This window comes from Drosophila albomicans, chromosome 3 (assembly GCF_009650485.2).
Source record: "Drosophila albomicans strain 15112-1751.03 chromosome 3, ASM965048v2, whole genome shotgun sequence".
NCBI classification, from domain to species: Eukaryota; Metazoa; Arthropoda; class Insecta; order Diptera; family Drosophilidae; genus Drosophila; species Drosophila albomicans.
In genome coordinates, this window is record NC_047629.2 from 39,757,020 (window position 1) to 39,784,109 (window position 27,090).

The following is a 27,090-nucleotide window of genomic DNA, read 5'->3' on the forward strand; positions in this document are numbered from 1 at the left end:
ATATTTATAAAAAAACAACCAAAATTTGACTCACTTTTTTAATATTTATAGGCATTTATAGAGAAATACACATTTTTGTTATATATTATATATAGATTTCTTATTTACGAATTCATTGAAATATATAATTTCCTCTATATTTTTGTATTGTTTTTAAATAAATATATACATGAATTCTACATTAAATGATTTAATGGAGTTCTTTTCAGCTTTGAGACTTCAAAGTGTATGTGACTATATTTTCTATTTTGTTATCTGAATAATTGACTGAAGAAATGAAATACTAACCTTCGATTAAAATATTTTTTTATTTAACCATCGCTGCAATGATAAACAATTTGTTTTTGCACTTGAATTTGAGCATATCAAACGTAGATTATTTTCCACATTACACAAAACTTTGTCAGCTCTCAAGCACCACAAATACTTGTTACAAATCCGCTGTGATCATGCGTAGAAGACAGTTGAGTGTTTAACCAGGTGAGTCGCATTACATTCACTCGACATAGGTTGTAAGTAGATGAATTGAAACTGTCGGAGTGCATTAACAATTTGCCATCTTGGCCATCTTTAATGCATCTCCGATGGGTCATAAATTGTGCTGGTTGCTGTTAAATTTTTGGGCATAACGTGCGCTTGAGGGCACTTCAGAGGCATCCACAATATGTGGAGCAAGTGCGGCGACCTCATGACCAGTTCAGTTGAGTTCGAACCGAAAAACAAATAAAGAAACACTGAGCAATTGTTTTGTTATGCAATGACTTTAAGTGGGAGACGGTGACACGCCCTCTACATTGGCTGTCGTTGTAAATTGATTTGCCACGATCTCGAGATAGAAATGGATTTATGAAAGTCACGCACAAGCCAATCGCATTAGCCGAAACAACAACAACAGCAATAACAACGTGTAACTGGGCCAACATATGAGTAATTGGCCTGGCCTAGACTCCAAGACTCAAGACTCGAGACATTTATAAGCCTTGGCTGCGACTTCAAACAGCAACAGTTGATCGCATTTCCCTACAGCTTGAACATGGCCCAAACAACAACTTTCCTGGCATTCACCTCAGCTCTTCTCCTGCTTTTGGCTCCTGCCTGGGCTGGCATCATCGCCCAACCGAGTCTCAGCTATGTGGGCGATGAACACGCTGTGGCGCACACCCAACAAAATGTGGTGAGGAGCTTCGATGGCACCGTCTCGCACTATGCCAAATCGGTGGCCACGCCTTATTCCCAGGTGCACAAGCAGGACACACGCATCAGCAACAACGTCTATCAGCCGACCATTGCCAAGACCGTGACTTATGCCGCTCCAGCTCAAGTTTACACGTCCCATCAGCCAGCTCCAGCTCAAGTTTACACCCCGCAACAGCCTGCTGTCTACACTCATTCAGCTCCAGTTGCCGCCGCTGCTCCAGTTTATCAGCATCAGCAGCCCATTCCCTCGGCTCCCGTGACTTATGCCAGCCACCAACCTCAGACTGTGATTCACTATTCGCCAGCGGAGACCGTTTCCCACATGAGCTTCGATGGCTTCGGCACCCACTGGGGCTTCTAAGCAGATTGTGTTCTGTATTGCTCTTGTTAACTCTATGCTTAAGATTTTGAGAATTAAATAAATTGTTTTATAAAACATAATTGTTATGTTGAAGGGAAGAATAACGAGAACTGCCTGAACTCTTTGATTTAAGTGGAAGTTTAATAATTAAAGATTGGGTTCTTAATTGTTATTAGTAACTGAATGCTTAAGATTTTCAGAATTGTAGTAAATTGTTTTATAAAATAAAAATTGTTATATTGAAGTAATGAATAAGGTTAAGTTGCTTCTTGCTTATAATTCTTGAAGATATTAAGAAATATTAAAGTGATTTATAAAATAATGTAAAGCTAATGGGCAAAATAGGGAGAAGTTCTTCTGAATTCATTGATTTAAATGGGAGTCAAAAGACAGACCACAGTTTAGTATTTGAAAATTTGGATCTTTATTGTTCTTGTTAACTCTATGCTCAAAATTTTAAGAAATAAAAAGAGTAATATAAAACTAAAATGCAAATTTGATGGGAAGAAGTTTCTTCTGAACACTTTCATTTGTATAGGTGTCAAAAGTCAATCCACAGCCTAATAATTGAATCAACTTTTTGTCCAGCTTGAGGTGTCAATCATAAACTGTCAAAACCTGTTTGATACTTATAAACAAAAGAGTCTTGAACTGGGAAATTAACAATGACAAATGTACATACATAATTATGTACATTATGATGTAAGCTTCTCTTTTCTCTATCTTTTTGAAATGTACTTCATGTTTCATGCTTACTTAGCAAATTACTTATACATAATATTAGCAATATGTAAAAAAAAAAATGATTTTGCATTTTAGGTAAAATATTCAAATATATAATAAAGACATTTTTATAGGTTAGTTTATATAATTTGCTTAATTCGAATCAAATTTTAAACTGCTTGTGCTCATAAGATTCTCAGAACAAGCCAAAATATTGCGTATACTTAATATTAATAATATTATATTATACAAACAGTTATATTGTCTAATAATAAAATACAATATATCGTGACATTTTTCAGATGAACTTATTTTTATATTGAGTACGAGTATAATATATTTATTATATATATAATCATTATACAAATTGTAAACTAATTATAAGTTGACTATTTTTAGCTCAAACGCAGAGGCAACACAGGAGGCAATATAAGCGTATATACTATATAATATTTTTAAGAGTGAAATGTTTCTCAATTATTTATAAAACAAAACAACATAAAATATTTTTGAAATTCAAATATTTGTAAAATTTTAAAATAAATGTATATATTTCATATATTTGTTGAGCTCAAAGGCGAATGCCATGCATTGCGTATACATAATATTTTTGAGAATGAAACTTTTCTATATTATTTTAAACAATAATACAGCATAACACATTCGCATATCAAGTATTTGTTAAATTAAAAAAATATATATTAAAAAGAATATATTTATAGGAAATTATTTATTCTTTATTTCATACGATTACGATTAATAATGAGTAGTGAGTTTATTATGTACGAAACTTGTTTCTAATTAATTACAATCAAATATATATGAATAATTCTGTGGCAGAGTTTGTCACCTGTGACACTATTTACAGTTAAATAAACATAAACTGAAAGCATTTTAAAAATAAGTAATGGTTATTCTTATAGCTCTGGATTAGCAGTATATTTACAGCTAAGATTGATATTAGGATTTTCTTTTGTTGACGATCAAATGTTCATATTTTGGATTGCGTACAAGTTCGTTCGTTTATGCAATTATCTTAAAACATAAAACTAATTCCAAAATTATTTTTTTTCGTCAGATAATTATCCATATTTTTTAATAATTATATTATAGTATATAGAGTACTCTACTCTCTCTTTATAATATATCATGCAATGGTAAATGAATAAATTTATAATAAATGTGTTTTTAATTATTTATTATTAAATTATTAATATAATAGGTATTATTACATATTTTATGTCACCGTCAAACTAACATAATCATTGCTTATTTTGTTTTTATAATATGCGTAACATATATTACTTAGACGGAGTTTATTTTGCTCACGTTTCAGCTGTGTGGTGTATAAACAAATCATAAAATAAAAATCCACACAAAGTGCACTACAAAAAGCCTCGAGCTGGAGCTGAAGCAGGACATTAAGTTGTTGTCTCACAAGCCACTTAGCAAGGGGTTTGGCTTGGTTACGTGATTTGTGCAGTGCAAACTTAAAAATCGGACATTGCCAGCTACGTGACTCGCATTGCCAATTGCGAAAGGAAAGCAGCAGCAAAAGGAAAAGCCAAAAGGACACGACATCAACGGAACTAATCGGATTTTCACTTGATTTTTTCCCCTTTCAACGTTTTCTTTTTTTTTTTTACTCTGCTGCATCTCGCTCGTTATAAATTATGCACACTGCCAATTGAGAGGGTCATAATCTATAAATTGAAATCTGATTTTTGCTACCTCATTAATTTTGCAAGTAGCAAGTAAAAAAATAAACGTCAATTGAAGCTTGAAAGTTTTTTAGCTCATCAGTTTACATAAATGATAGCTCCATTAGATGGCAATCAGCTGAATGGATGCCCAAAAATTTTGTGGAATCCTCTTCAGGCTAAAGATAAAAAAAATAATTCCAACCAATTTTCAACTTTGTGCAGAAATTTTAGGCGAATTGAAAGAGTCTTTTGGCATCAGTTGCAACAATTTGCAAAGCGTTCAGAGAAGAAAAAAAAACAACAGAAAATGTGGTCATAAACAGCTCTTAAATGCAACAGTCGGTGGTTTGTGAGCTACTCGGCTCAGCTGCTTCCTAGATCCTTGTTGAAGTCCTGTTTTGCAGCCGCTGGCTCGCCACTTGACTGCGCGAAAAAGGCGCAATGATAAAATATTTGCCTCGCCGAACCAAGTAAATTGTTGGTAAAAAGTTGGCGGCAAAAAAAAAATGGAGGAGAAACCGAAGAAAGGACGAGCTGTTCTTGTTTTTATTATTTGTGTTGTTTTGCTGTTGCGGCCAAAGTTGAGTGGCAACAGCCTTGCAGCTGCCTGCAGCCTCGTCCTTAGCCTGCATCCTCGTCCTCGTCGCCTCATTCTCAGAATGCCGTCAAAAGGAAGTTAGCGAAATAAAAATGCAAAATGCCCAGTAAGACGTATTTATCAACATAATTACATTTTTTAATGGCTTTTTAAACCGCAAAATGGCAAAAGCCGTAAACTGAGATAAAAGTACGACTAGAGCATAAAAGTAGAAGCAATAGCGGTTAGTGGACTTATCATCATCATCATCAGTCTTCTTTCTTTCTGCTTTCACTACTTTTCCTCACCCTTCTGAATTCAGCTTCTTAGCGTTCTGTGTTGTGTGAGGAATGTCAGCGGATGGGCAACTTTAACTCAATTAGACAAATCAGAGAATAAAGCAAGGCTTAGCACAAGGCATTGTAATTGCGATGGAATTGGATTTATATTATTAAGTTATAATGGATTACAATACTTTTTCTTTATATTTTATAGATATGCTTTTGGAGAGAGATAATTAAATTAGTTAAATAAAAGGTGTAGTAATTGAAATTTATATTAAGAATAATTTTTTTTTATAAAATATATACATAATTTCATACTTGCTACCAATAGGTTAGACTATATTTGTGTCTCTATGAAATGTATGCAAAATGTATCTGACTCTATAAGGTATATATATTTTTGATCAGCGTCAATAACCGAGACGAAATAAATCTCAGAGATTATAAGATATATTTTTTTTCCACAGCACTTGTTGTGTTTGCACACAGATAAAGTTAATTTCAAATTTTTGTCACGCCTACTTTCGGACCCGCAAATCGATTAAAATCTGGTATATTTTGCACTTTATGGTATATTTTGAATGTAATACTATTCCAATATACTAAATATAGTTATACTATATAAATATAGTATTTTCGTGATGTATTATTGGGTATATTTTAAAATTAATACGGCACTGTTTTGCTTTTATTATAAATGAGTAGCGGGTATTGCACAGTGGAGCACACTTGACTGCAGTTTTCTTACTTTCTACAGGGTATAAAAGAAGCGAAAACTAATGCAAGCAAGATTTTTGCACATTGCCATTCGTAGCTACTTAATGATTCAGTCATTAAAATGAGAATCTATAAATATTTAATTTACTGCATCGAAAAGTTTTTCTTTTTTTCTGAGAGAATGTAAGCGGGAAAAAGTGATCAACAGCGAGTGATCACTAAACGAGATGCATCTTTGAAATAATTGCTAGCAATCAGCTGAAAGTATCTCAGTTCATAACAAAAGTATCTATGACGTGGCGCCTAACAAAAACGACAATGATAAAATATATTCATATTTGATTGATATATAAAAAAAACCATTAGCTTATCTATACCTGATAAGAAAGAGAAATTACTATATTATTGCGTTAGCTCGGTAACGTGGCATTCTCAAAAACAACAATGAGAGAGGGAGAGAGGTTGAGAAATGAAGAGAGCGATAGAGAGTGGAAGAGCGATTATTTGATCAAGCTCAAATGTAAACACACCGGCAAAATCGACACACTATTGGAGTCTTCACTGAAGACTCTTCAGTTGCATTTTGCTCACGCGAGGGAACAGTTGAATTAAACAAACACTTTGTGCAAGAGATATCAACAATACATTATACATACATATATGCATAAATAAAGACACGTAATGAATTGCAAAACGATTAGCGAGTGTTGCAAGTGCCAATGAATCGCTGATTCATTCATAATTTCGAGTTGAACACAGTTCGACGACGTGTTTCTCTGCATAATGTTGTTCAGTAATGGCACTTTAAGGTCCACGCTGCTTGTAATACTGTTATCAATAACAAATTTTAATCGAACTGCTGCATTTAACGTGTCACGAGGTGATATAGTGCCCGCTTTGAATACCGATGATTATTACAGTTACGATGGCATGCTGCAGTATTTGGATGAGTTGACAGCGGCTTTTCCTGAGCGTTTGTCGACAAACGATGTGGGAACAACTTACGAGAATCGCACACTGCGAACTATTACGATAACAAATGGAGATGGCAGAGCTGGAAAGAAAGTGATTCTTCTCATAGCCGCTGCACATGCTCGTGAGTGGTTGACGCCAGTTGCTGCTTTATACACAGTGGTACAACTCGTGCTCAATGTTACTGCAAATGCACATTTGCTGGAGGATTACGATTGGATTGTGATGCCCATGGTTAATCCCGATGGTTACGAGTATTCACGCAGCACGGATAAAGAGTGGCGCAACAATCGTTCACCGAATGGCGGCAACTGATTTGGCACCAATCTCAATCGCAACTACGATATTGGCTGGCTCACTGGCTATGCGGCTCAAACGGATCCGTGTCACGAGCATTATGCTGGCAGTAAACCCTTCTCGGAGGTCGAAACTCAAGCTGTGCGTGATATAATGCAGGATTTGGTAAAGTCGGGCAGAGGAGTGATGTATCTAACTCTCCATTCGAGGCACAGATGTGTTTACTATCCTTGGGTGCACAAGAAGTAAGTAGATCATAAAGCATTACTTCTTCTATATAACTCTCCTATTATCTCCCTTAGAACTCCCGCTGCAAATGTCAAGCAATTGCGTGAAATTGCCAAAATTGGCGCTGAGGCTATGCAAAGTGCGGCGGGCACACCGTTCACCTATGAACAGGCTGGCGCAGAGGATCCTTTTGGCGGCACAAGTCTGGATTATGCCTACTCTATTGGCTTTCCACTTTCCTACGCCTTGGAGCTGTCGGGAGTGCGTGGCGAAAATGTCTTTAGCTTTTGGCCACCAACGAATTTGCTTAAAGATCTAGCCGATGAATCGTGGTTGGGCATCAGAGCCATGGCTGTTAAGGCCATCGAATACTATCCAATTAATCAAACCAGTATCACAAATGCTTATGACTTAAGCAACGTCCTGAAAGTACTTTTACTGTTAAGCTTAATTACACTTTTGTCAGGCTAAGTTAAAAATAGTGTAACATGTAGTTGAACTACAATTAAGTGTGCTAAATAATCAAATGTCAACTGACCATTGAAATTAATATTAAGGTTCATTCACTCTAAAGAGTCAGAAATTAACATATCAATTATACGACTTAGAAATGAATGTAGATTAAATGTGCCTTGTAAACTGGGTTTGTAATATTTAAGTTATATGTTACTATATTTAACATTTTTATTTATTCCTATATATTGTATTGTCAATAATAATAATTAAAAAGTTTGAAGCTAATTTAATCAAAGTAAGCAGTCAGAATGAAACATCTTAGATTATTTATCTCTCTTTAAAATGTTTACAAATTTGTTGAGATTATTTTATTATTTTAATATTTATTTACTAAAATCCAAAATTATTTTAAGTTGAAATGGAAAAATATACAATACATTAAATTTATTGTCTTGTAAAATTGCAAGTTTATTTGTATGCTGAGTAGCATTTAGTCACAATAATATTTAAAGAAAAAGAAAAAATGTATTTAATGACATATTTCTAAGATCTTTATGAATTTGATGAGATGGTTAACTTTGCTTGTGTATAAAGTGGTGTTTTCAGTTTTTGTTACATATTATATTATTTGTCTACTAAAATCGAGACACAATTAGAAAAAGTTTGGTTATTAATATACATATGCTATGCATACAAAATAGTGTTTCTTTATCCATCTCTAAAGTAGTTTTATTTTTAATTTCGGTACGTATTATTTCTATAACTTTTAAATTTTTATAAGTTTTTGACAACTACGATTTTCTTTAAATATTTGAATTTCTTTTTTAATTGTTGTATCTCATTCTATAACCGTTGTTTTATAAGTTCAATGCCTATTTTAATCTATATCCCATTTGCTCTCGCTTTAAGCCAGCAATAAGCCGCTCTTGAGATACATTTGTCTGGCTGTCTGTTTCGCATTCGTTACGTCATTTATATCAATTTCTGTTTGGTTGTTGCCTTCACCAAAAATATCGGCTGTCTCGAATTTTAAAAATATTTTAAATAAATTCGCACAGCATGATGGAATGAGATGAAACTCTGTTGGATGCATTTGGTCACGTGGTTGCACAGAGCGAAACACCACACACCATACACACACAAACACACACCCACAAACAATGGCACACTCATCCACACCACGCACACCCACGCAGAAAGCGAAGCAGACAATCAGACACTCGCATTACGCATACGCCGCGTTGTTCGCAATGACTATCAACGTGACTTGGGAGACTCACTCGACTCGACTCGACTCGGCATCATCATGGTTGCTGGTTGCTGTTTCTGATATTGATGCCGCGTTTTGGGTCTCTGGGCGGTCTCTGGTCACTGGTCTCGGTCTCTCTTCGCTCTGTGCTCTGTGCTATCAGTCGCATTGTCTGATACATTTCGCATGCTGCAATTAACGCAACAAATTGCATTTTTAATATGCAGAAATTAATGTGGAAAATCTTTTTTTCTCGCTTTGGGCCGGCGTCAGGGCAACCCAAAAAAATGAGCAAATCGAAATAAAAAACTGAAACACTTAGCCACCCATCGTTTTATTTATCACAGTCATTGCGAAAATTGAAAATGCACATTTGCTGGCACAATTAAAAACACGCTTTATCTCTCACTCACACCCTCTCTCTTCATCTCTCACCCCCTCTCTCTCCCTTTTCGACTGCAAGTTGAAGCATATATTATAGTTATCTGCAGTTGTTTATGCGACTGAAAACGTTTTGCCATTTAAAATAATAATTATAATATAATAAAATGCCATTACAAAGTCAAAGTTAAGGGGCAACAGGAAGCAACTGTTAATTAGTTTTTTCGAGGGCAACTCGTGTCCAGCAGGACACTGCACAAGGACTTTTTTTCCTTTTTTTTGGGGGGCCTTGGCTTGTCAGCCAGCCATCCATCCAGCGAGTTCAGCTGGCGAGCATTCGCAAATGTTTTAATTTCCGCTCGAGTGTCTCTAACGGAAATTACCTCAAAAAAAAAAAAAAAAAGAAAAGAAAGGAACAGAAAGTTCACCCAGTTATAATTGCGATGCTTGACTCACAGCACAATTTCAAATAATTAACATACTCTTTTGTTCGGCGCAATGCACTTCGACCAGAGCACATAAAATAGAAACAAATACTCAATGTTCAATGCTAATCGCTGATTAAACACACAAGTGTTTTCCCGTCCACAGCTGAGCTGAATTTGCTGAACCGCCTCCACCCTTTGTCACTGTAACTGCCACAACTACTCAGCTCGCGAATAGCGACACATATGTGATAAGATAATCGTCGGCAACTTACATTATGATTTGTTGTTATTGTTCGTGTTTTTATATGCGCTAGTTATAGGGTTGAACAGCCGAGACGATAGACATGTCACTCGGCATGCAATATTGTATATAAAATTCTTTACATTATTTGAAAATATATATATAAAATACCGGTTGCAATTGTGAGTTCAATCGTTATACAAAATATAGCTTTTGGTTTATTTGAGTGTGTTCTCAATACAAGTGTTTGGTATACTTTAACAATTATACTGATTTTGCATTCCTGTTCATTATTTAGAAATATAAAACAAACTCTACTGCAACTGTCGGGTCTGTCTTTAGGATAAATATAGCTTTTGGTATATTTTCGAATGTTTTTAGTGTAATGATTTGGTATACTTCAACAATTACACCATTTTCGCATTATTTTACATTGTTAAGCAAAATATATAAAAACAAGGCTGCAATTGGGAGGTCTATCGTTATACTAAATACAGCTATTGGTATATTTTAGTATGTTTATGGTATAATAGTTTGATATACTTTACATTTTTTACATTTTCAGGTCTATTGTTTTACTAAATATAGCTTTTGGTGCGTTTTAAAATTTTTTCAGTATAATTTGTAAAGATGAATTGAATATATAGATATATGTATATGAAACCGGGTGCAACTGTGGGGTTTATAGTTTTACCAAATATAGCTTTTGGTATATTCCGGCATATTTTCGGTATATTGCAAATTTTAGAAATAATACTGCTTTAGCACTGTTTTACATTATTTGAAACTGGGTATCGCACAGTCGAGCACACCCCACTGCAGCTTTCTTACTTGTTGCTTTGGCTTTGGCTTTGTTTGGATTAACGCTCAGCTCGCTCAGTTTGTAGTTTTCATTGTGTAAAATGCTGTTGATCGCAATAGTTGTGTTCTTACTCACAGCCGGTTTCCTCTTCCATTGGGGACAACGCGCTCGGCGTGCGGCAGTCGCCAATCTACCAGGTCCTTATTGTTTTCCAGTCCTTGGAGCAGTGCAGTTGATGTGCAAATTGAATCCAAAAAGTAAGCGAATAACGCTTTTTTTTTAAATTACTAGTGTTTTGATTTTTTTGATTTTTCTGCATTCTTGAAAGTGTTTATTTTGAGTATTATGAAAGTATGAAAGCTTTGAAAGGATAATCGCAATATTAATACCTAACCGTTTAGGTATCTATTATAAAAATACGTCATTACCAAATTTTTCCAATAAGATGCATTTATTTCAAGAAATGTATTCTAAATGTAAATTATACACGACATTATCGACCTAACATAACAACTTTAATTGTGCGTATAATATACCATATACCATACACTATAATCTTACTATAGTTTACAAATCAGTGTAATCATTGATGATCGCGTGCGAATTCATCGTAGGGGAGTTCGACTATATATATATATATATATACTGTACATATATTATTCTGAGTTAATAAGTGGCCCCATTTATGTTAATATTAATAAACTGTCATTCACCTTGTGTAGTATTCGCTCATATCAGTGACAAATATAAATAGTCAGAGACGTAGTTGAGCAGCTGCGGATTTCGCATTCATAAATTGAATATTATATAATTATATAATGCAAATAATGTAATATGATTCCTTTGTTCTGTGTAAAAATTAAGGAAGTTTAAGAAGAACGTGACTATTTCAAATTTTTCAATTTCATTTACCTTAATTCTTCAATAAACCATAATCTATAGTTGTAGACTTATAATCTTCTTTATGGAGGCATTTTATGTGTTCATAAGCAAGGGGATAAAGGGAGTATCGCATGCTGATTAAGCCCCAGTTTTCACACCAATAAACCAATATCAATTACACTATCATGAAAATGCTAATATATGCATTTTACAAAGGGGTAATTTGATAAAATGAAATCAGTATGTTTATTAGCAATATAAAAAAAAACAAATAAGAGATCACTTCCTCATTTCATAATATACAATTTACAGATGTTCAATTTTAATTTTTTTTTTTATATTTTTTTTTTTTGATTATAGTGGTTCTTGTAATGAATATTCCAAAAAGTATGTTGTTTTTATATGTATAATTTAGTTATTCCTTAATATAATAAAAATGTAATCTGTAAAATAGGCTATGACGTTTTGTTGGTGTTATATCGATGTCATTGATCTTATTATACTATTGAAACTGAAGCTTAATATGTGTTGCAGAAGAAGTACATTTTAATAGATAACATTGTTATTAATGCTATTGACGCAGTAAATAATAAATTTGCTTCACTTTAGTTAAGTCAATAATTTTATAATTATCGAGTAATTGCTAAACTAAACTTTTTCTGCGCAGTGTAAAAAGTGGGTAAAGAATTTAGAAGTGCACTATCATGCTCAACGCAGGGGTTTCTAATGGTAAACAAACCAATTTAATTGGGTTTTAAATAGCATCGCCTGTTTAAGATTATTTAATTTTAGTTCATTGAGGAATTCGAAAAGAGTACAAGTGTTCGCTTTATCAGAGTCAATTTATTTTTAGTGCTAATCAGTTGTTGTTTTCCGTTTCGTGCAGCATTCATAAAAACAAGTCACGAGCAGGTGAAAAAACTGGGAACATTGCAGCGAGCTTGGGTTCTAAATCGCCTGCTCATTGTGTCCTGCGATGTGGAGTTCAATGAGCAACTGTTGGCTAGCCAGGAGCACTTGGTCAAGTTGCCTGCTTACATGGTGCTGGGTCAATGGCTTGGAAATGGTTTGCTGCTGAGTGATGGCAAGGCGTGGCATCAGCGACGCAAGATTATAACGCCCACATTTCACTTTGCGATACTCGAGCAATTTGTGGAAGTATTTGATCAGCAGTCGAACATTTGCGTGCAGCGATTGCAGCAAAAGGCTGATGGGAGCAGCATCTTCGATGTGTATCCTTTTATCTGCCTGGCAACGTTGGACATCATTGCGGAGACAGCGATGGGCACCAAAGTGAATGCCCAGATGGCAGATCAGATGACGCCTTATGTCAATGCGGTTAATGAGTGAGTAAAGATTATTTTTCTAGAATCTATTTGAACACAAAGAGAAAGAAAAGAATCTAGATTGCAAAATAGAGTTCAAGGAACTTTTCGATTTAAAAGAAGTAATCTTTAAACCAGATTTTTAAGTTGAAAAATCTATTATTATTATAAGATTAAAATCTTGCTTCAAAAACAATATTTTTGGGTTGAAAATATCTTACATCAAACTTTCGTTTATCATTGATTTTATTCATGATTTTAGCACGTTTTTCTTTCTGTGTAGTTAAGATTCTCCTCTTCGACTTGGAGATTGTTAAATAAATTAGAAATGTCTCAAAAATATTTACAATAAAATAGCTTTTTCTTATCTAATCTCAACTTGTAGTAATAATAATGCTAATAAAAACTTTTCTCATTCTCTTTCAAGATGCACTGCTCTCTTTGCCTGGCGTTTCATGTCTGTTTATGCACAGAATGAGCTGCTCTTCACCTTGTTGCATCCACTCTTGAAGTTGCGCCAGTCGAAACTTATTCGCATAATGCACGAATTTACCACCAAAGTGATTGAGCAGCGTCGTCAGACTCTGGAAAAGAAGCAGCAGTCGGAAGATTCGACTGTTGAATCTGAGCAAGTTCTGGGCAAGAAGCGTCGCATGGCTTTGTTGGATGTCCTGCTGCAGGCCAGCGTTGAAGGTCGTCCTTTAAGAAACGACGAAATACGCGAGGAAGTCGATACTTTTATGTTTGAGGGTCATGATACAACAACTAGCGCTATTTCCTTCTGCCTTTGGCAGATCTCAAGAAATCCTGAGGTGCAGCAGAAAATGCTGGCGGAGATTCTTCAAGTGTTGGGCACAGATCGCAATCGATCGATCAACATACGTGATCTCAACGAGCTAAAGTACATGGAATGCGTCATGAAGGAATCTCTACGCATGCATCCTCCGGTTCCTGTTCTAGGACGCACTCTCAAAAACGACTTTAAATACAGTAAGTGGAGAGAAAAATTCTAAATTAAAAAAGTAATTGAATACAGATTAATATTTTAAACGATTTTTAGCTTTAGGCAAATTAAGAAATAAATAAAAAATTTCAAAATAAATAAAAATGAAATCATGAAAATAGATAAAATTTAGATAATCTCTAACTTGAGTCAAAAATTGATATACAAATTTCTAAAATAAAGATTAGATCTTGGATACATTTTAGAATAATAAATCGAATCCTGAGTTAATTGCTCTATTACAATATTCAATTTAAATATTTATAAATCTAATTAGTTTAATCATTTTTGAAATAGTATCTCGTATTAAGTTTAAACAGAATTCTATCATCTATTATCCTAATTGAACTAAATTTTAAATGAGAATGTATATTAAAAGAAATTATTGATAACACTCAACTAATTCCCAAACTTAAAAGAAGAGCATTAAAAAATACAGAAAATATGCAATCAACTAAAAAATTGCCTCTATTTTTGCAGCTCATTCCACGCTTGGCGATGGCGTTATACCAGCTGGGTCGGAGGTTATCATGGGTCTGATTGGCATGCATCATCAGGAGAAGTATTTCCCAGAGCCCGAAGTCTTTCGGCCAGATCGTCACGATCACGAAGAACGCACATCGAGCTATGCTTATGTGCCTTTCAGTGCTGGGCCAAGAAACTGCATTGGTCAGAAGTTTGCGCAGCTGGAGATGAAAATGTTGCTGGCCAAGATTGTGCGGGAGTTCGAACTATTGCCGCTGGGTGAACCAATTGAGATGGTGGTCAATATTGTGCTGCGGTCCGACAACGGATTTCAGCTTGGGATGCGCAGGCGCAACCTGTCCATATAGAAATAAGTTAAGGCAGAAGACAGTTGCCAACCCAATATTTTACTTTAATTTATGATTAAATATTATCTTAATTTTACGGACAATTGAAAGCCATTGCGTGAGCCTGGAGCTAAGCGTAGATTTGGACGCAGTGCATCGCCAAAGGGCAGCAGCTCAAACTGCAGCAAAAGCGGAGCTAGCAAAGACTTCAACAGCAGCAAACTAAACTGCTGAGCAGGACATTGTCGTGGTCCTAAACCAAAGCTGAGCAGCTCTGCAGCTGGGTCTAAAAAGCGTTCTGGATCAAAGTGTTGAGTCAACTCAGAGCGTTGAAGCTCATAGAGATTGATGTAGACTTCGGCTCCAATTGGCAAAGCAGCGTCGCCAACTTTAGAATGAGCTGCAAATTAAGTGTGAATTCATTTTAAATTTATTTTCAAATTAAGTCATCTTTTTATTACTCACTGTATGCAAAGTCTTGACTGAGCTGTCGTTGCACAATTAATTGCGGTGGCTGCAGGCGAAGCGTCTCTTTTAGCACAGCTTCTAGATAAGGCAATTCATGGAGATTGATTTCTTTTTCCTTCCTTAATTCTTCGTAACATCTTTGCTGCACTGATGGATACCGAGCAATCTGCACCAGAGCAAAGCAAAGAGTTGTGCTGCACAGCAAATAACCCAAGTAGTTGCAAGTATTTAACTCAGCGAGCAGCTGTTCATTGTTTAGATTTTCACTTGCAGCCAACACATCGATCAGAGCTTGATGATCGAGTTTTATAGGCGCCTCAATGTGATCAACTTTTATTGCAATGCTGTCATTCTTAACTTGCTGCTGTTGGCGACATTGATTCAAAACCAGCTTGTTCTCATTATTAATGCGCTTGATCAAGCGCAGTTGTCGTCGGCGCACAAATGGAGAGCCAAGCCAGAAAGTAAAGCGATTGGCTGACTTGAGGCCCAGAAAGCGTTGGCGATAAAGCTCAGTCAAGCTGGAAAGTAATGTACATAATTAAGTCATTAATCGTTTATTGGAGTATTGTATTATTATGTTTAAATATATTAATGAAAAGTGTTATTTAATATCAAGATTTCGTGTAATATTAAAGTTTCATTTATGTTTAAAATTTAAGAAAAGTTGAAATTAATGTTTGCACTTCACTAAGCATTAAGTTTTTAAATTAAGATTTAATATTTAATTTAATATTGACAGAGTTTTTAGAAATTTGTATAGCTTAATGTTTATTCAGATTGATATTTTATGTTATGTGATATTGAAGTTTATGGAAAGTTTCGCTTCTGTTTACTTCTATAATATTATTTAAATAATAATTTAATTAGGGTGAAGCTTTTATGCGATATTGGGCTCATATTTATCTATACAGTTTATTAAAGTTATACTTATAAACAGCATTAAAAGCTTATAAAGTTGTACCTTTGATGTGATCTTTAAGATTAATTTGGAATATAAGCTTGTGGAAAGTTTAACTTATTTCAGCATTACCTATGCACTAAGCTTTAAGTTTATTAAATAAAGCTTTAATATATTAATATTTTTGTATTATACTCTGATTCACTGAAATTCGTAAATATTATTTAACTAAAAGAGTATGAAGCTGAAGCATTTATCATATATGTAATTAAAATTTAAATTATGTTTTGAGAGGCTCAACATATTTCACTTTATTTGAATACTAATCTTTAAGTTATTCAATTAAGCTTCAGTACACTTTTTTTCATTTTGGGATTTGAAAGCTTTAGAGTATAGTAAAAGGTATCAGCTAAAGTAATCGAGCATTTATCTTAGAAAATCTTGAACTGATTAAGCACATAAACTGCTGCGAGCTTTTTATAGATTAACTGCACTTTGCATGCGCTTTGAAAGCTTTCAATGTTCGGCACTAAAGCTCACAGATTAACATATAATACTTGTAATGCTTACTCTGCAAATGTCTGTTTATATTGATCGCTTGGACGAAAGCCACAATTCACAGCCAAGATGAGGTCCAGCACTTTGGGTGACATAATTTGCCAGGCATCGAACACTTCTCGGGATTCTGCAAATACTGACAAATCTGCGAAAGGTTGTTCAGCTTTTTCCTGAAGTAACTTCAGAAGCTGCAACTTGTTATCCGTTTGAAAGAATGTGGCCAATCTTTGATGCCTTTGAGCCCATTGCTCTGGCGGACAGCAGAGTAAACTGTTGCCCAGCCAATCTTTCATCAATTCGTGGCCAGTCTGCTGATGGGATTCACTTTGCAGTAGTTGTTTCGCCAATTCAAGATCAGCAACTGGTATGAAAAGTCGATGAAAGATCCAACAACGTGACAGAATTCCATATTTGGCAAGATATTTGGAGCTGTGCTGAAAGAAGTCTGCAGAACTAAGACGCCATAGTTGGATTAAAATTTTACACTCTACTTACTCTTTTGTGTGAGCAGCACAATCTTGTGCATGGAACCAACAAGTGGCCAGGTGAAAGGTCCTTTGAGATTCGCCACAAATTTGCGTTGCCGTCGCGTGCGATAATAATTAAAGGCCGAAGCCAGGCAAAAGCAAACAAATATACTAGCCAAGATCATATTGCCAACTAAATCGACGACCCCCTGGCGATACTGGCGGCTATGCTAATCACACTGATTAGCCGGCGATTAGAGCCAGAAGCTTGCACTGGTAAAGTCGAGTGCTTTACGATGCAATGACGCTCATATGAAAGTCAATAAACTTGAGGTATTTGTAAACAAAAAAGCCGTGGAAATATAATAGTTAACGATTCCACTCGATCGTCATTAAAATGTTATTAATAAAACGATTGATTAGATTAGGAATTTGAAGTATAAAGTAGCTGGTTATAAATACTTATCTAACATATATCGAAAATAAAATACGTGATATTTATATCCGCTACCCATAGCACACACTTTGGTAGAGGCCATAAAACCTATAGTTTTAATGATTTCTGAAAATTAGGTTACGATTGGATACAAATTGTTGAAGATATATAAGAAGTACTTTTGTATGGGCAAAAACGCCTACAATATGGTATTTTTTGCACTTTATGGTATATTTTGAGTGTATTACTATACCTATACCAAATATAGTCGTTGGTATATTTGTAGTATTTCTGTGGTATATTAATTTGTTAAATTTTAAATTTTATGTGACACTGTTTAGCTCCTATTAAAAATGGGTAGCGGGTATCTCATAGTCGAGCATATTCGACTGTAGCTTTCTTAATTGTTTTATTTTATACCAAAAGATGAACCCAGATATTTTGTAGATAAGTTGTTAAGATGTTTTTTAATGACATTGGGTTCTAAGAGTATGTGAGATAATTATATTTATTAATAACTATGATTCAACTTGATTGTTATTTAAATATTGTTTGATTTGAAGTGTGAAGAAACTGGTTATACTTACATAGATCAGATACCAAATGCTTGCTTGTAAATAAATCATTTATTTTATTAATAACTTTTATACAAAAGAATTTTCTAAATAAGAAATGATTTAATCAATCTATCTATGATACAGTAAAGTTACTAATAAATGAATCAACTCTAAACACACCATCAAGAGAAATAATTAGTGAACATTTTGAATGCTGTCGCAAGTATTTATATTTAGTGAATTCTAATCTACAAATAGTAATAGTCAAACAATTCGTTTAGCATTTGAATTCAGATGCATTCCACAAAAAGTTGTTAGCAACATGTTGCCAGCAACATTTTAGCTGCTCGTTGGCAACATTTCAATTAGCCTAAGTAACTTAGTCAAGTATTAAACTGAGGATGAAAAATAGTGCATTAAATGAAATAAATAAACAATTAAATAAATGAGCAAACAAACTCGCATAAATCTTGTTATTTGTTTAAGCAAAATAAATGCAACTCTGAATTAATATCATAAACAAGTGTTGTTTATTTTGCAGTATGCCAAGGGAAGCTGGTAAAAGCTGTGGCATGTTGCCCTGAATTTATATCCACTTTCTCTGTATACAATGCGCGTTGGCAGCTGACTTGATTGGCTAAGACGCTAGTTGCCAATACACGCGGCAGTGGGAGTTGCGTCCCAGCGGGAGATACAGATACAAATACAAATACAGGGCAATAGATACGGATACATTCAGTTATTGGCTTGGCCACGTTGATAAATATTTAAACACTTAACTAACATTTAGTTGCGTTTGCTTGTTTGCTGCAAAATCATTTTGCAACTATTACGAAGCAAATCCAAGCAATTTGAATGGCTTTTAGGGCTTTCCCACCTCCTCCCAAAGAGCAGCTGTTGCGATTCAGGACAACAATCTGTTTGAATCTTTTGCAAAGTTTTCTCTCGGCTTGTGTGTGTGTGTGGGATTTTTGGTTAACCCTTTTGAAGAGTCCAACTGTCAAAAGTACATTTGCCTTGGTTACGCCACAGAAATATCCTTAAAGCATGTAATGACAATATCCTGCTTCCCCTCCTCCGTTTTGGGAATGTTTCTGAGGACACTGGATTCTCGACTCTCGCCTCTCGGTTGTGGCCAGGTTTTGCCCGCGGGGGCTTTGGGATTTGAGAGGTTTTTACCATTGCTCTTAGCTCTACTGTTATTTTCATTTTGCGGCCAATGATGAAACTTTAATGACACAAACACGCACTCCACACGAGCTCAAGAGCTTGGCAACAATTTAAACCAAAATCGAGATACTCGACCAATTTAATATCGTGTGAAATGTGCATCACATTTCACATTCTAATGGCAGCTAATGAAGGTCCTTTTTTTATGGCGTCCATCGGGTTTGTTGAACCCTTTCATAACTGTCCCTTCGGTTGCATTGAAATTCATACGTCAATGTCAGGAGCAAGCTGAAATGATATTGGATGTGGCATCCATACAGGTTGTTATGGGGTGTTCAACGAGTGTTTGCTGGGTGCAACGTCTCTTGAAAGTCGCCATCGTATGCAAATTAACAAAAAACTGCAACTGCAATGGCGACAATGAAAACTAAGCGAACAGCACAAAGCCAAAAGTCTGACCATTCTTATTGTTCTTCTTGGAAAATGCAGAAAAACCAGCGGCAAACGGAAAGCGACAAACGGCAATGGCAACGGCAACGGCAACGGGCAACGGCAGAACACAAATCCTTTTCACAGGCCTGCCGAATGCAAAAATTAAAAACAAAGACATAAAAACAATTTACATTTCCATTGTTTCCTTTTTGTCAGCAACCATATCACACACACATCACCAACAACAACAACAACAACAACAGCAGAGAGCTTTAAAAAAAACGAATAACAACAAACAACAAGTGTACAAAAAAGTCACAGACACACACACACACAAACACACACTCGCATACGTGTTACACACTCCTCTATGCTTATAAATTGCAAATGCAGTCGGTCAGCCGGCAAGTTAGAGACAGCAAAAGACACACAACACAAGCGACAACAACTCGCACACAACACAAAAGAGACATTGGAATTCACCTAACAAATGGTTTGGCTGACAACGCACTTTGTAATGCGCTGCACTTTTGCTAGTTGAGTTCTTAATCAAGATGACATTAATTTGTCAGCTTAAGTAATTAACTTGTTTATAAGAAAGCTCTTAAAGCACATATACAGCTGTGTTCTTTGAAATACACGCTTAAATTCAAAAATATATTTTGAACACAATTTTGTGACAAAAGTTTACTATAATAGCTTAATGTATTTAACTTAATGTAAATATTTACTTGTTATTCAGAACAATTTGTGATATATTGCTATTATAAGTGCTTTAATGGTACCTTAAGTACCTTAAGGTACCTTGTTGACTCTAAGTATATTCTTAACAATTCTTAATTTAAAATTCTTATTAGATTTGTTGGTTTATATAGATGATAAATTAAAAGATCGAAATTAATTTTTTCTGTTAATTATTAATAAATAACAACTAATTTATCACTATACTTAAACATTTTTCGCTTTTAATAATTGTAGTTCTTATTATTATTATGTAATTGTATAAGCTGTCACCGACACTAGAAGTTTACAATTATCTTTAGCGGTTTATTCGAAGTTTTGAAGTATATTTAAAATTGAATTTTATCTATTATTGAAATTACATTATGCCTGTCATCAATTACTATTAATTTATATTGTTTTACGGCGACTCGAACTTAATAGATTTGTATTAAGGATATGGTATAAAAATTAGATGAGTAACTAAGAAATTTCTCATCCTCATAGCGCTCACTTTACTTAGGCAAGAAAATTGAGGAAGTTGAGAGCTTACTATAACTTAATAAAGAGTAAATAACAATTATAATATTTATTTATGTATTAGTGCAATTTAAATAGTTTTTAAACTAAACTAATTTGATACTATAACCAACTAACTAATTTACATTCTTAATTAATTTAATTTGATATATTAAATGAAATAATTTGTATAAAGTTCTCATCTTCCATACATTTAATCGCTTTCAAATATTATTTCATCGTAGCGTACACAGCAGTCGCTGCAGCCGTCAACTGAGTGTCATATACGTCAGGCAGACAGGCAGCAATTGCGGTGTTGTTGCCGTTGGGGACAGGAAGCATTTTGCATGAAATGCCCATAAAGATGATATGCACATCAACACTGTCTGATATCAATGGTGCGATAAGCGCGAAAATTTGCTAACTTCGTGCTGTGTGTTGTGTTGTGGCTGTGTTCACACTGCTCTGATGTTGGCTGTGTGACTTTGGCTGCGACTGTTGTCAAGTTGACTAGTCACTAATTGAGGCAAGTTCAGATTAATAATAAATATTCGTAGCTAGCTCGGAGGATGGCTGCTGTCAGCTAATCAAGACAAACTGTAAGTCGACGCTTGGCTAGACATTTAATTTGGTTGTGCGGCTAAAAGGTTGCCATCAGTCACAGGCAGACACATCTGAGCCACGCCCATATACCATTATGACATTGACTTTTGTCTCCAGTTCTACTTTTTTGGCCCATATTAATTCCCAGATGTCATCTGTCAGGCAGAGCACTAATAATACAAGCTGATGACGATGCGATGCGTGCGTTATGATTACTGTCAGCAGCAGGCAGACTCAAATACTCGAGACACTATATGAATAAGCAGCACTCAGAGCACTCAGAACACTCACTCATATCCTTAACCCATGTGGGCGACTCTTGCGACTTGAAGGTGCCCCGCGGCGCAAACTGTGGCAACAACTTTCGACTGTGCGACAATTTATCACAGCCAATTTAACCACTTAAGTGTGAAAAACGTTGCCGGAGACTTCACTATGCATATGCATGCGTTACCGTTATATATATAAATGTACATATATGAGCATACATATATACATTTCTGATGTATGGCATAATAAAATATGGAAAGGCAAACGCCATGCGATTTACAATTCGATGCTGCCTTGCAATGCGGCCCCCAGCGACATTTGGCTGCCAACTCTGTAAATTGCCACAGTGTTGACCACTCAATGGGCTACTGGCAAAGGGTACAGCTATCACTGTCCGTGTGTGTGAATGTGTGAGTGTATCTGTGTGTGTATATACCCACACACCCATAGCGTAGAAGGGTATTATAGCTTTGTGCTTTCATAAAATGTCTTTAACAGGCAGAAGAAGGCATATCCGACCCCATAAAGTATATATATTCTTGATCAGCGCCAACAGTCGAGTCGATATAGACATGTCCGGCGGTCTGTCTGTCCGTCTATATGAACACCTAGATCTCAGAGTCTCCAAAAGACAAACCTATAACTTTTTTTTAGACAACACTTGTAATTTTGGCACGCAAATCAAGTTTGTTTCAAATTTTTGCCACGCCCGCTTCCGCCTCCGCAAATTGATAAAAATTAAATAACAAACGTAAATTTTAAGCTGTATTCGCGATTAATACAATAATAACTATACTTCCTAAGATTCTTGAAAATTTGGTTTAGATTAGATAAAATCGCAGAAGTTATTTCAGAAGTACTTTTGTATGGGGAAATACGCATACTTACTACGAGTTTTAATTACTTTGATCCCTTTGATATATCCCTTAATATATTGTATTCTTAGTATTTTTGCGGTCTATTAATTTTGTATGTTCTAAAATTAATACCGCAATTACACTCGCTTTACACTCAAAAGGGGTAGCGGGTATCTCACAGTCGAGCTCACTCGAATGTAGCATTCCTACTTGTTGTATCTGCTGGCGGCATTTATTTGTTTACAATCTGTTTGCGAAAAGCTGCCGCAAGGCTTAAAAATCTGCATTTGCATTTAAAGCGAAGTGAAACGCTGTAACTGCATATAAATTCACGCCAGAGTGTGTGTGACTGCCTGAGTGTGTGTTTGTTAGTGTGTGTGTGGCATTTGTATTAATTGAAAAAGACAGTTGCAATACACACACACACAAACACACATACTCATGCATAGCGCAGTCAATTATTCGTTAGCCGAAAAACGTAACAAAATCCAATTGATTTTTATGCAAATTAACAAAAAAGCTTTTGCACTATTCATAAGTATTTATTGGCAGTGTGGTTAATAAACTAAGCTACGATGCCATGATAATTATTGGCACGATTTAAACAGCGCAGCAAAACGGCAAAAGTGAAAAATTAATTTGCAATTATTCGTAATTCAATTTAAGTAAAAGTTCAGCATTGTCTGCTTCAATTGATATATATTTATATCGATTTCATTTAAAGAAAATCGTTATTGAGTTTATGCATTTCTTTATGTGATTTTACAGAGAGAAGGCGAAATATGATAGATTCAGTAACTGAAGCTAAAATTAACGCAAACTACGAAGCAGTAATAAATATATTGAAAAACACTTTAATTATTTACATTTAATTTAATGATTTTTCAAACATTTAGTGCCACATTTAAATAATTGAAAAATATTTAAAATTAGAATAAATTGTATACAAGTTTGAACGGAGCATAAAAAATAGTGATAAGGTAACTATGAACAACTTATTTGTTAACTGAATCTGAACTTAATGTAAAGTGATAACTATATTGAAAATCACTATTCATACATTTGTATTTAATGGTTTTGTAAACATTTATTACTTCGTTAAAAAGGTACAAATTATGAATAATAAAAAAACTGTGTGAGTGTAAAGATAATTGAAAGGGGCGGATTTAACATTCAAATTAAAAGAATAAATTGAATAAAATAAATTGAAATTTGAAGATTTTAATTGAAGCTTGGTGCAATGTATTGTTTGAATTTTACTCAATAAGAAATTTGTAGTATTGTTTAATTCATTGTAGAATACAAACCACAAAAAGAAGTAGTATAAGAAATATATTTCTTAACTGAAGCTCAATTGTTAAGTTAATTATAGAATAATACTCATTTTTTATTGGTTACATTAATCTTTAGAATAGATTGTATAACAATTAGAGTGACATCTGCATTTATTTGTTTTGAATACTCGTTTTACATCATCACGTGTTGAAAGTAATCTCTTAGCATAAAAAAAACGCAACTGATGTTTAATTGTTTTATTCTAGACACGCAACTAATGCCTCGACTGTGCATGCAACCTGTTCTATGGCAGCTACAATAGAAGAACGTTAACATATGTGGGCCACTGTCTGTTGTAAGTGCTTACCCCGCAAAGCCTTTAGCCACTGTAATAGGCAATGAGAGCAGAAAGCGAATGCGCGCATTTGCTTTCATGGAAATCGGCTTTCAGCAGCTCGCATACATAAAAGTGCAGATTCATGTTTTGTTTGACAAAATCCGTATAAATCTAAAGAGCAAATACCGTAACAAGCAACAGTCAGTAGTCAGCAGTCAGTTAACTGGCTCTCTTTCAGGCACATGAGCCGGCTTTGGGAAAAGGAGCTGCGAGAGATGGCGATGGAGCAGCAAATTCAGTTTACTCTGTGATGGAAGTGACAGCCAAAGCTGCTAAATGGAATTAGCCGCAGTCAATGATGGCTCAGTCAGTGGCACACACAAAAAAAAAAAAAAAAAAAAAAAACACTCACATTTACTCTTGGTAGCCGTGGGCAGCACGTGTTGCTTTTGCTGCTCTCTCAAATACAATTTTCACACTCATTAAAAATTTGCATAATTACAGAAGGGAGCTGCCATTGGGGCCCAGCCGAAAAAGTCGCCTCATTAGCGCATTGCGCATACGCCGCGTTAGCTTTGAAGTAGACAACACTCGACGCTCGGCCACTCGACGCTCATAACCTAAAGGTGGAAAAACTCAGCGGGTGGCCGTTTGTTAATTTATATGTATGTGTGTGTGAGTGGAGAGGCGCACAAAGTAAATGAGCTTTTCATGACACTCAAGAGCCGCGACGCTAAACGCAGCGCGAGTGTTGAATAATAAATGCATGAAAATTAAAAACAATTACATGAAATTACATTTTACACCACAAATTATATACAAGCGCATTTAAGTATGTACATACAAATGTATATAGCAGGCATGTAAACAAATAAACTGCGCATAATGATGCTAATCCCTTAAGCCAACCAAACCATCCCCGCCCCATTTCAACTGTCAGCTGTGTGGGGGCGGGAGTACGAAAAGGGGTTTGGCGGGGGCAGCAGCCACAAAAAGTGCTATCAATTTGCATTGCGTTTGGCTCATTAGCAGCGGCAAATTCGATGGACACTTCTGAAATTGTGTGTGCCTATGCTGCAAATTAATAAAATTTATAGTTATGCACATAACGAGCTGACAGCGAGGTGCGCTCCAAAAGTAGGCTTAATGTATAACTCATAAAATGTCTAGATAGTTTTGTGTTATAAACGTATCATTAAATTAGATAATTCATAATAAATGTGTTGATAGTTTTATGCTCTAAAAGTATAGATAAATGTAAATCTAAAATAAATGTGTAGATAGAATTTGATAAATAAAGTTAATTAAAGCTTTATTAAAGAGGTCAAAGTATAGACAAATACTTAAAAATAAATGTGTAGATAGTATTGCGATTTAAGAGTTTAGCTAAATGTATATTTCAAAATATATTTTGTAGATAGTTATGTGCTATAAAAGTACAACAAAAGCTATTCTTTAAATCAAGAGTTATTTTAATCAGCTAGATAATTTAACTATAAATAAACTGCCAAGTAAATTATAGCTTTATTAAAGAGGTAAAAGTATAGCCTAATGTATAATTCAAAATAAATGTGTTAATAGTATTGTATTTTAAAGTATAGTAGAATGTAAACTTCAAATTAATAGATATATTTATCAGTTATACAATTGTTCAATAAATAAAGTGGGAAGTTATTAAAGAAGTTAATGTAAAGCATTATGTATGACTCAAAATAAATGTGTAGATAGTTTTGTTCTTTAAAAGTATAGCTAGATTTTAAAATTAAAAATATATTGTAGATAGTTTTCTGCTCTAAAATATGGGTGAATATATACTTCAAGTTAATAGTTATATTTATCAGCTGCACAATTCTACAATAAATAAACTGTGTAGCTAATTATAGCTTAATCAAAGAGGTAGCAGAGATATGGCTATAAGTAAAATTTACTATCTCATTTCCAGACTGATTAAATATATCTCATACATTATTTATACACTCAGCGCATAAACAAGCTGTTCGATCATCTATAAATAAACACCTGCTACGAGAAAATTGTTGTTGTCTTTTATTATTTATACAGACTGTTTCCGCGATGTCTGCATGGCAGTCGTGGCCGAGCGGTTAAGGCGTCTGACTAGAAATCAGATTCCCTCTGGGAGCGTAGGTTCGAATCCTACCGACTGCGAAAGGACTAAAAGTTTTTTGTTGCTAGTATTGAAAAATAATATAAAAAATACTTTTAATTTCTAAGGAATATCTATGACAGTTAATGAATTGTAAATGTGTTTTATTGTTATTCAGGTCAAGGAGTTAAACTTGAAATGAAATTCAACGTCAACTAACTACGAAAAGTTTTATTTTTATTTTGCTTATATCACAAACTATTTTATTTTTCAGCTGATGTCTACAATAGAAGGCAAGTGGTTCTAGGAGAGGTCGTCTGACTAGAAATCAGATTTAATTATTATTTTACAAATCTAAAAATCATATTAAATTATCTTATATTTAAATGAATATCTATGATAGGTTACGAATTATTTTTGTCGCTTCTTATTATTAATTTGCATTATTTTTGATTTATTTATATAGCAGTCGTGGCCGAGCGGTTAAGGCGTCTGACTAGAAATCAGATTCCCTCTGGGAGCGTAGGTTCGAATCCTACCGACTGCGATAGGATTAACTATTTTGTTTATAAACTATATAAAATAAATGTTAAATATACATATACAATAGTTGGAGAACAATGTGAAATACTTTTAAAGTGGCTCGCATAATAATTCACGCTCATATTTTCACCATTGTAATTGAAACTCTCGTGGAGTAGAGAGCATTTGGCATTTGACAAAATATTGTGGTTTGCGTTGTTGCCAACAATGAATGCATAAGCCTGAATTACTGCAG

At 34.6% G+C, this 27,090-nt stretch overlaps 4 protein-coding genes and 2 non-coding genes across 6 annotated transcripts; 5 read left to right on the forward strand and 1 right to left on the reverse strand.

Annotated features, from left to right (window-relative positions):
- Positions 1 to 1,017: 1,017 nt before the first annotated feature.
- On the forward strand, positions 1,018 to 1,584 carry LOC117572459 (larval/pupal cuticle protein H1C). Its single transcript, XM_034255295.2, has one exon. The coding sequence runs from the start codon at positions 1,034 to 1,036 to the stop codon at positions 1,556 to 1,558; it is 525 nt and encodes a 174-aa protein (XP_034111186.1). The 5' UTR covers positions 1,018 to 1,033; the 3' UTR covers positions 1,559 to 1,584.
- A 4,576-nt stretch (positions 1,585 to 6,160) lies between these two features.
- LOC117571427 (carboxypeptidase B) lies at positions 6,161 to 7,823 on the forward strand. The gene is given in 2 exon segments (XM_034253567.2): positions 6,161 to 7,076; positions 7,134 to 7,823. Coding segments are annotated over 2 exon segments (1,128 nt in total). The 5' UTR covers positions 6,161 to 6,345; the 3' UTR covers positions 7,531 to 7,823.
- Positions 7,824 to 10,716: 2,893 nt separating this feature from the next.
- LOC117571411 (cytochrome P450 4d8) lies at positions 10,717 to 14,843 on the forward strand. Its single transcript, XM_034253549.2, has 4 exons — positions 10,717 to 10,873; positions 12,385 to 12,844; positions 13,251 to 13,813; positions 14,307 to 14,843. Exons 1-4 carry the CDS (start codon positions 10,717 to 10,719, stop codon positions 14,657 to 14,659), a joined length of 1,533 nt encoding a protein of 510 aa, XP_034109440.1. The 3' UTR covers positions 14,660 to 14,843.
- LOC117571414 (probable cytochrome P450 316a1) lies at positions 14,722 to 17,217 on the reverse strand. Its single transcript, XM_034253553.2, has 4 exons — positions 17,061 to 17,217; positions 16,578 to 17,010; positions 15,104 to 15,627; positions 14,722 to 15,038 (listed from the first exon to the last, which is right to left on the reverse strand). The coding sequence occupies exons 1-4, from the start codon at positions 17,215 to 17,217 to the stop codon at positions 14,722 to 14,724; spliced, it is 1,431 nt and encodes a 476-aa protein (XP_034109444.1).
- Positions 17,218 to 26,292: 9,075 nt separating this feature from the next.
- Positions 26,293 to 26,374, forward strand: Trnas-aga (transfer RNA serine (anticodon AGA)). The gene has a single exon. It is a non-coding gene; the product is annotated as a tRNA-Ser (tRNA).
- Positions 26,375 to 26,777: 403 nt separating this feature from the next.
- On the forward strand, positions 26,778 to 26,859 carry Trnas-aga (transfer RNA serine (anticodon AGA)). Its single transcript has one exon. It is a non-coding gene; the product is annotated as a tRNA-Ser (tRNA).
- The last annotated feature ends 231 nt before the right edge of the window (positions 26,860 to 27,090 follow it).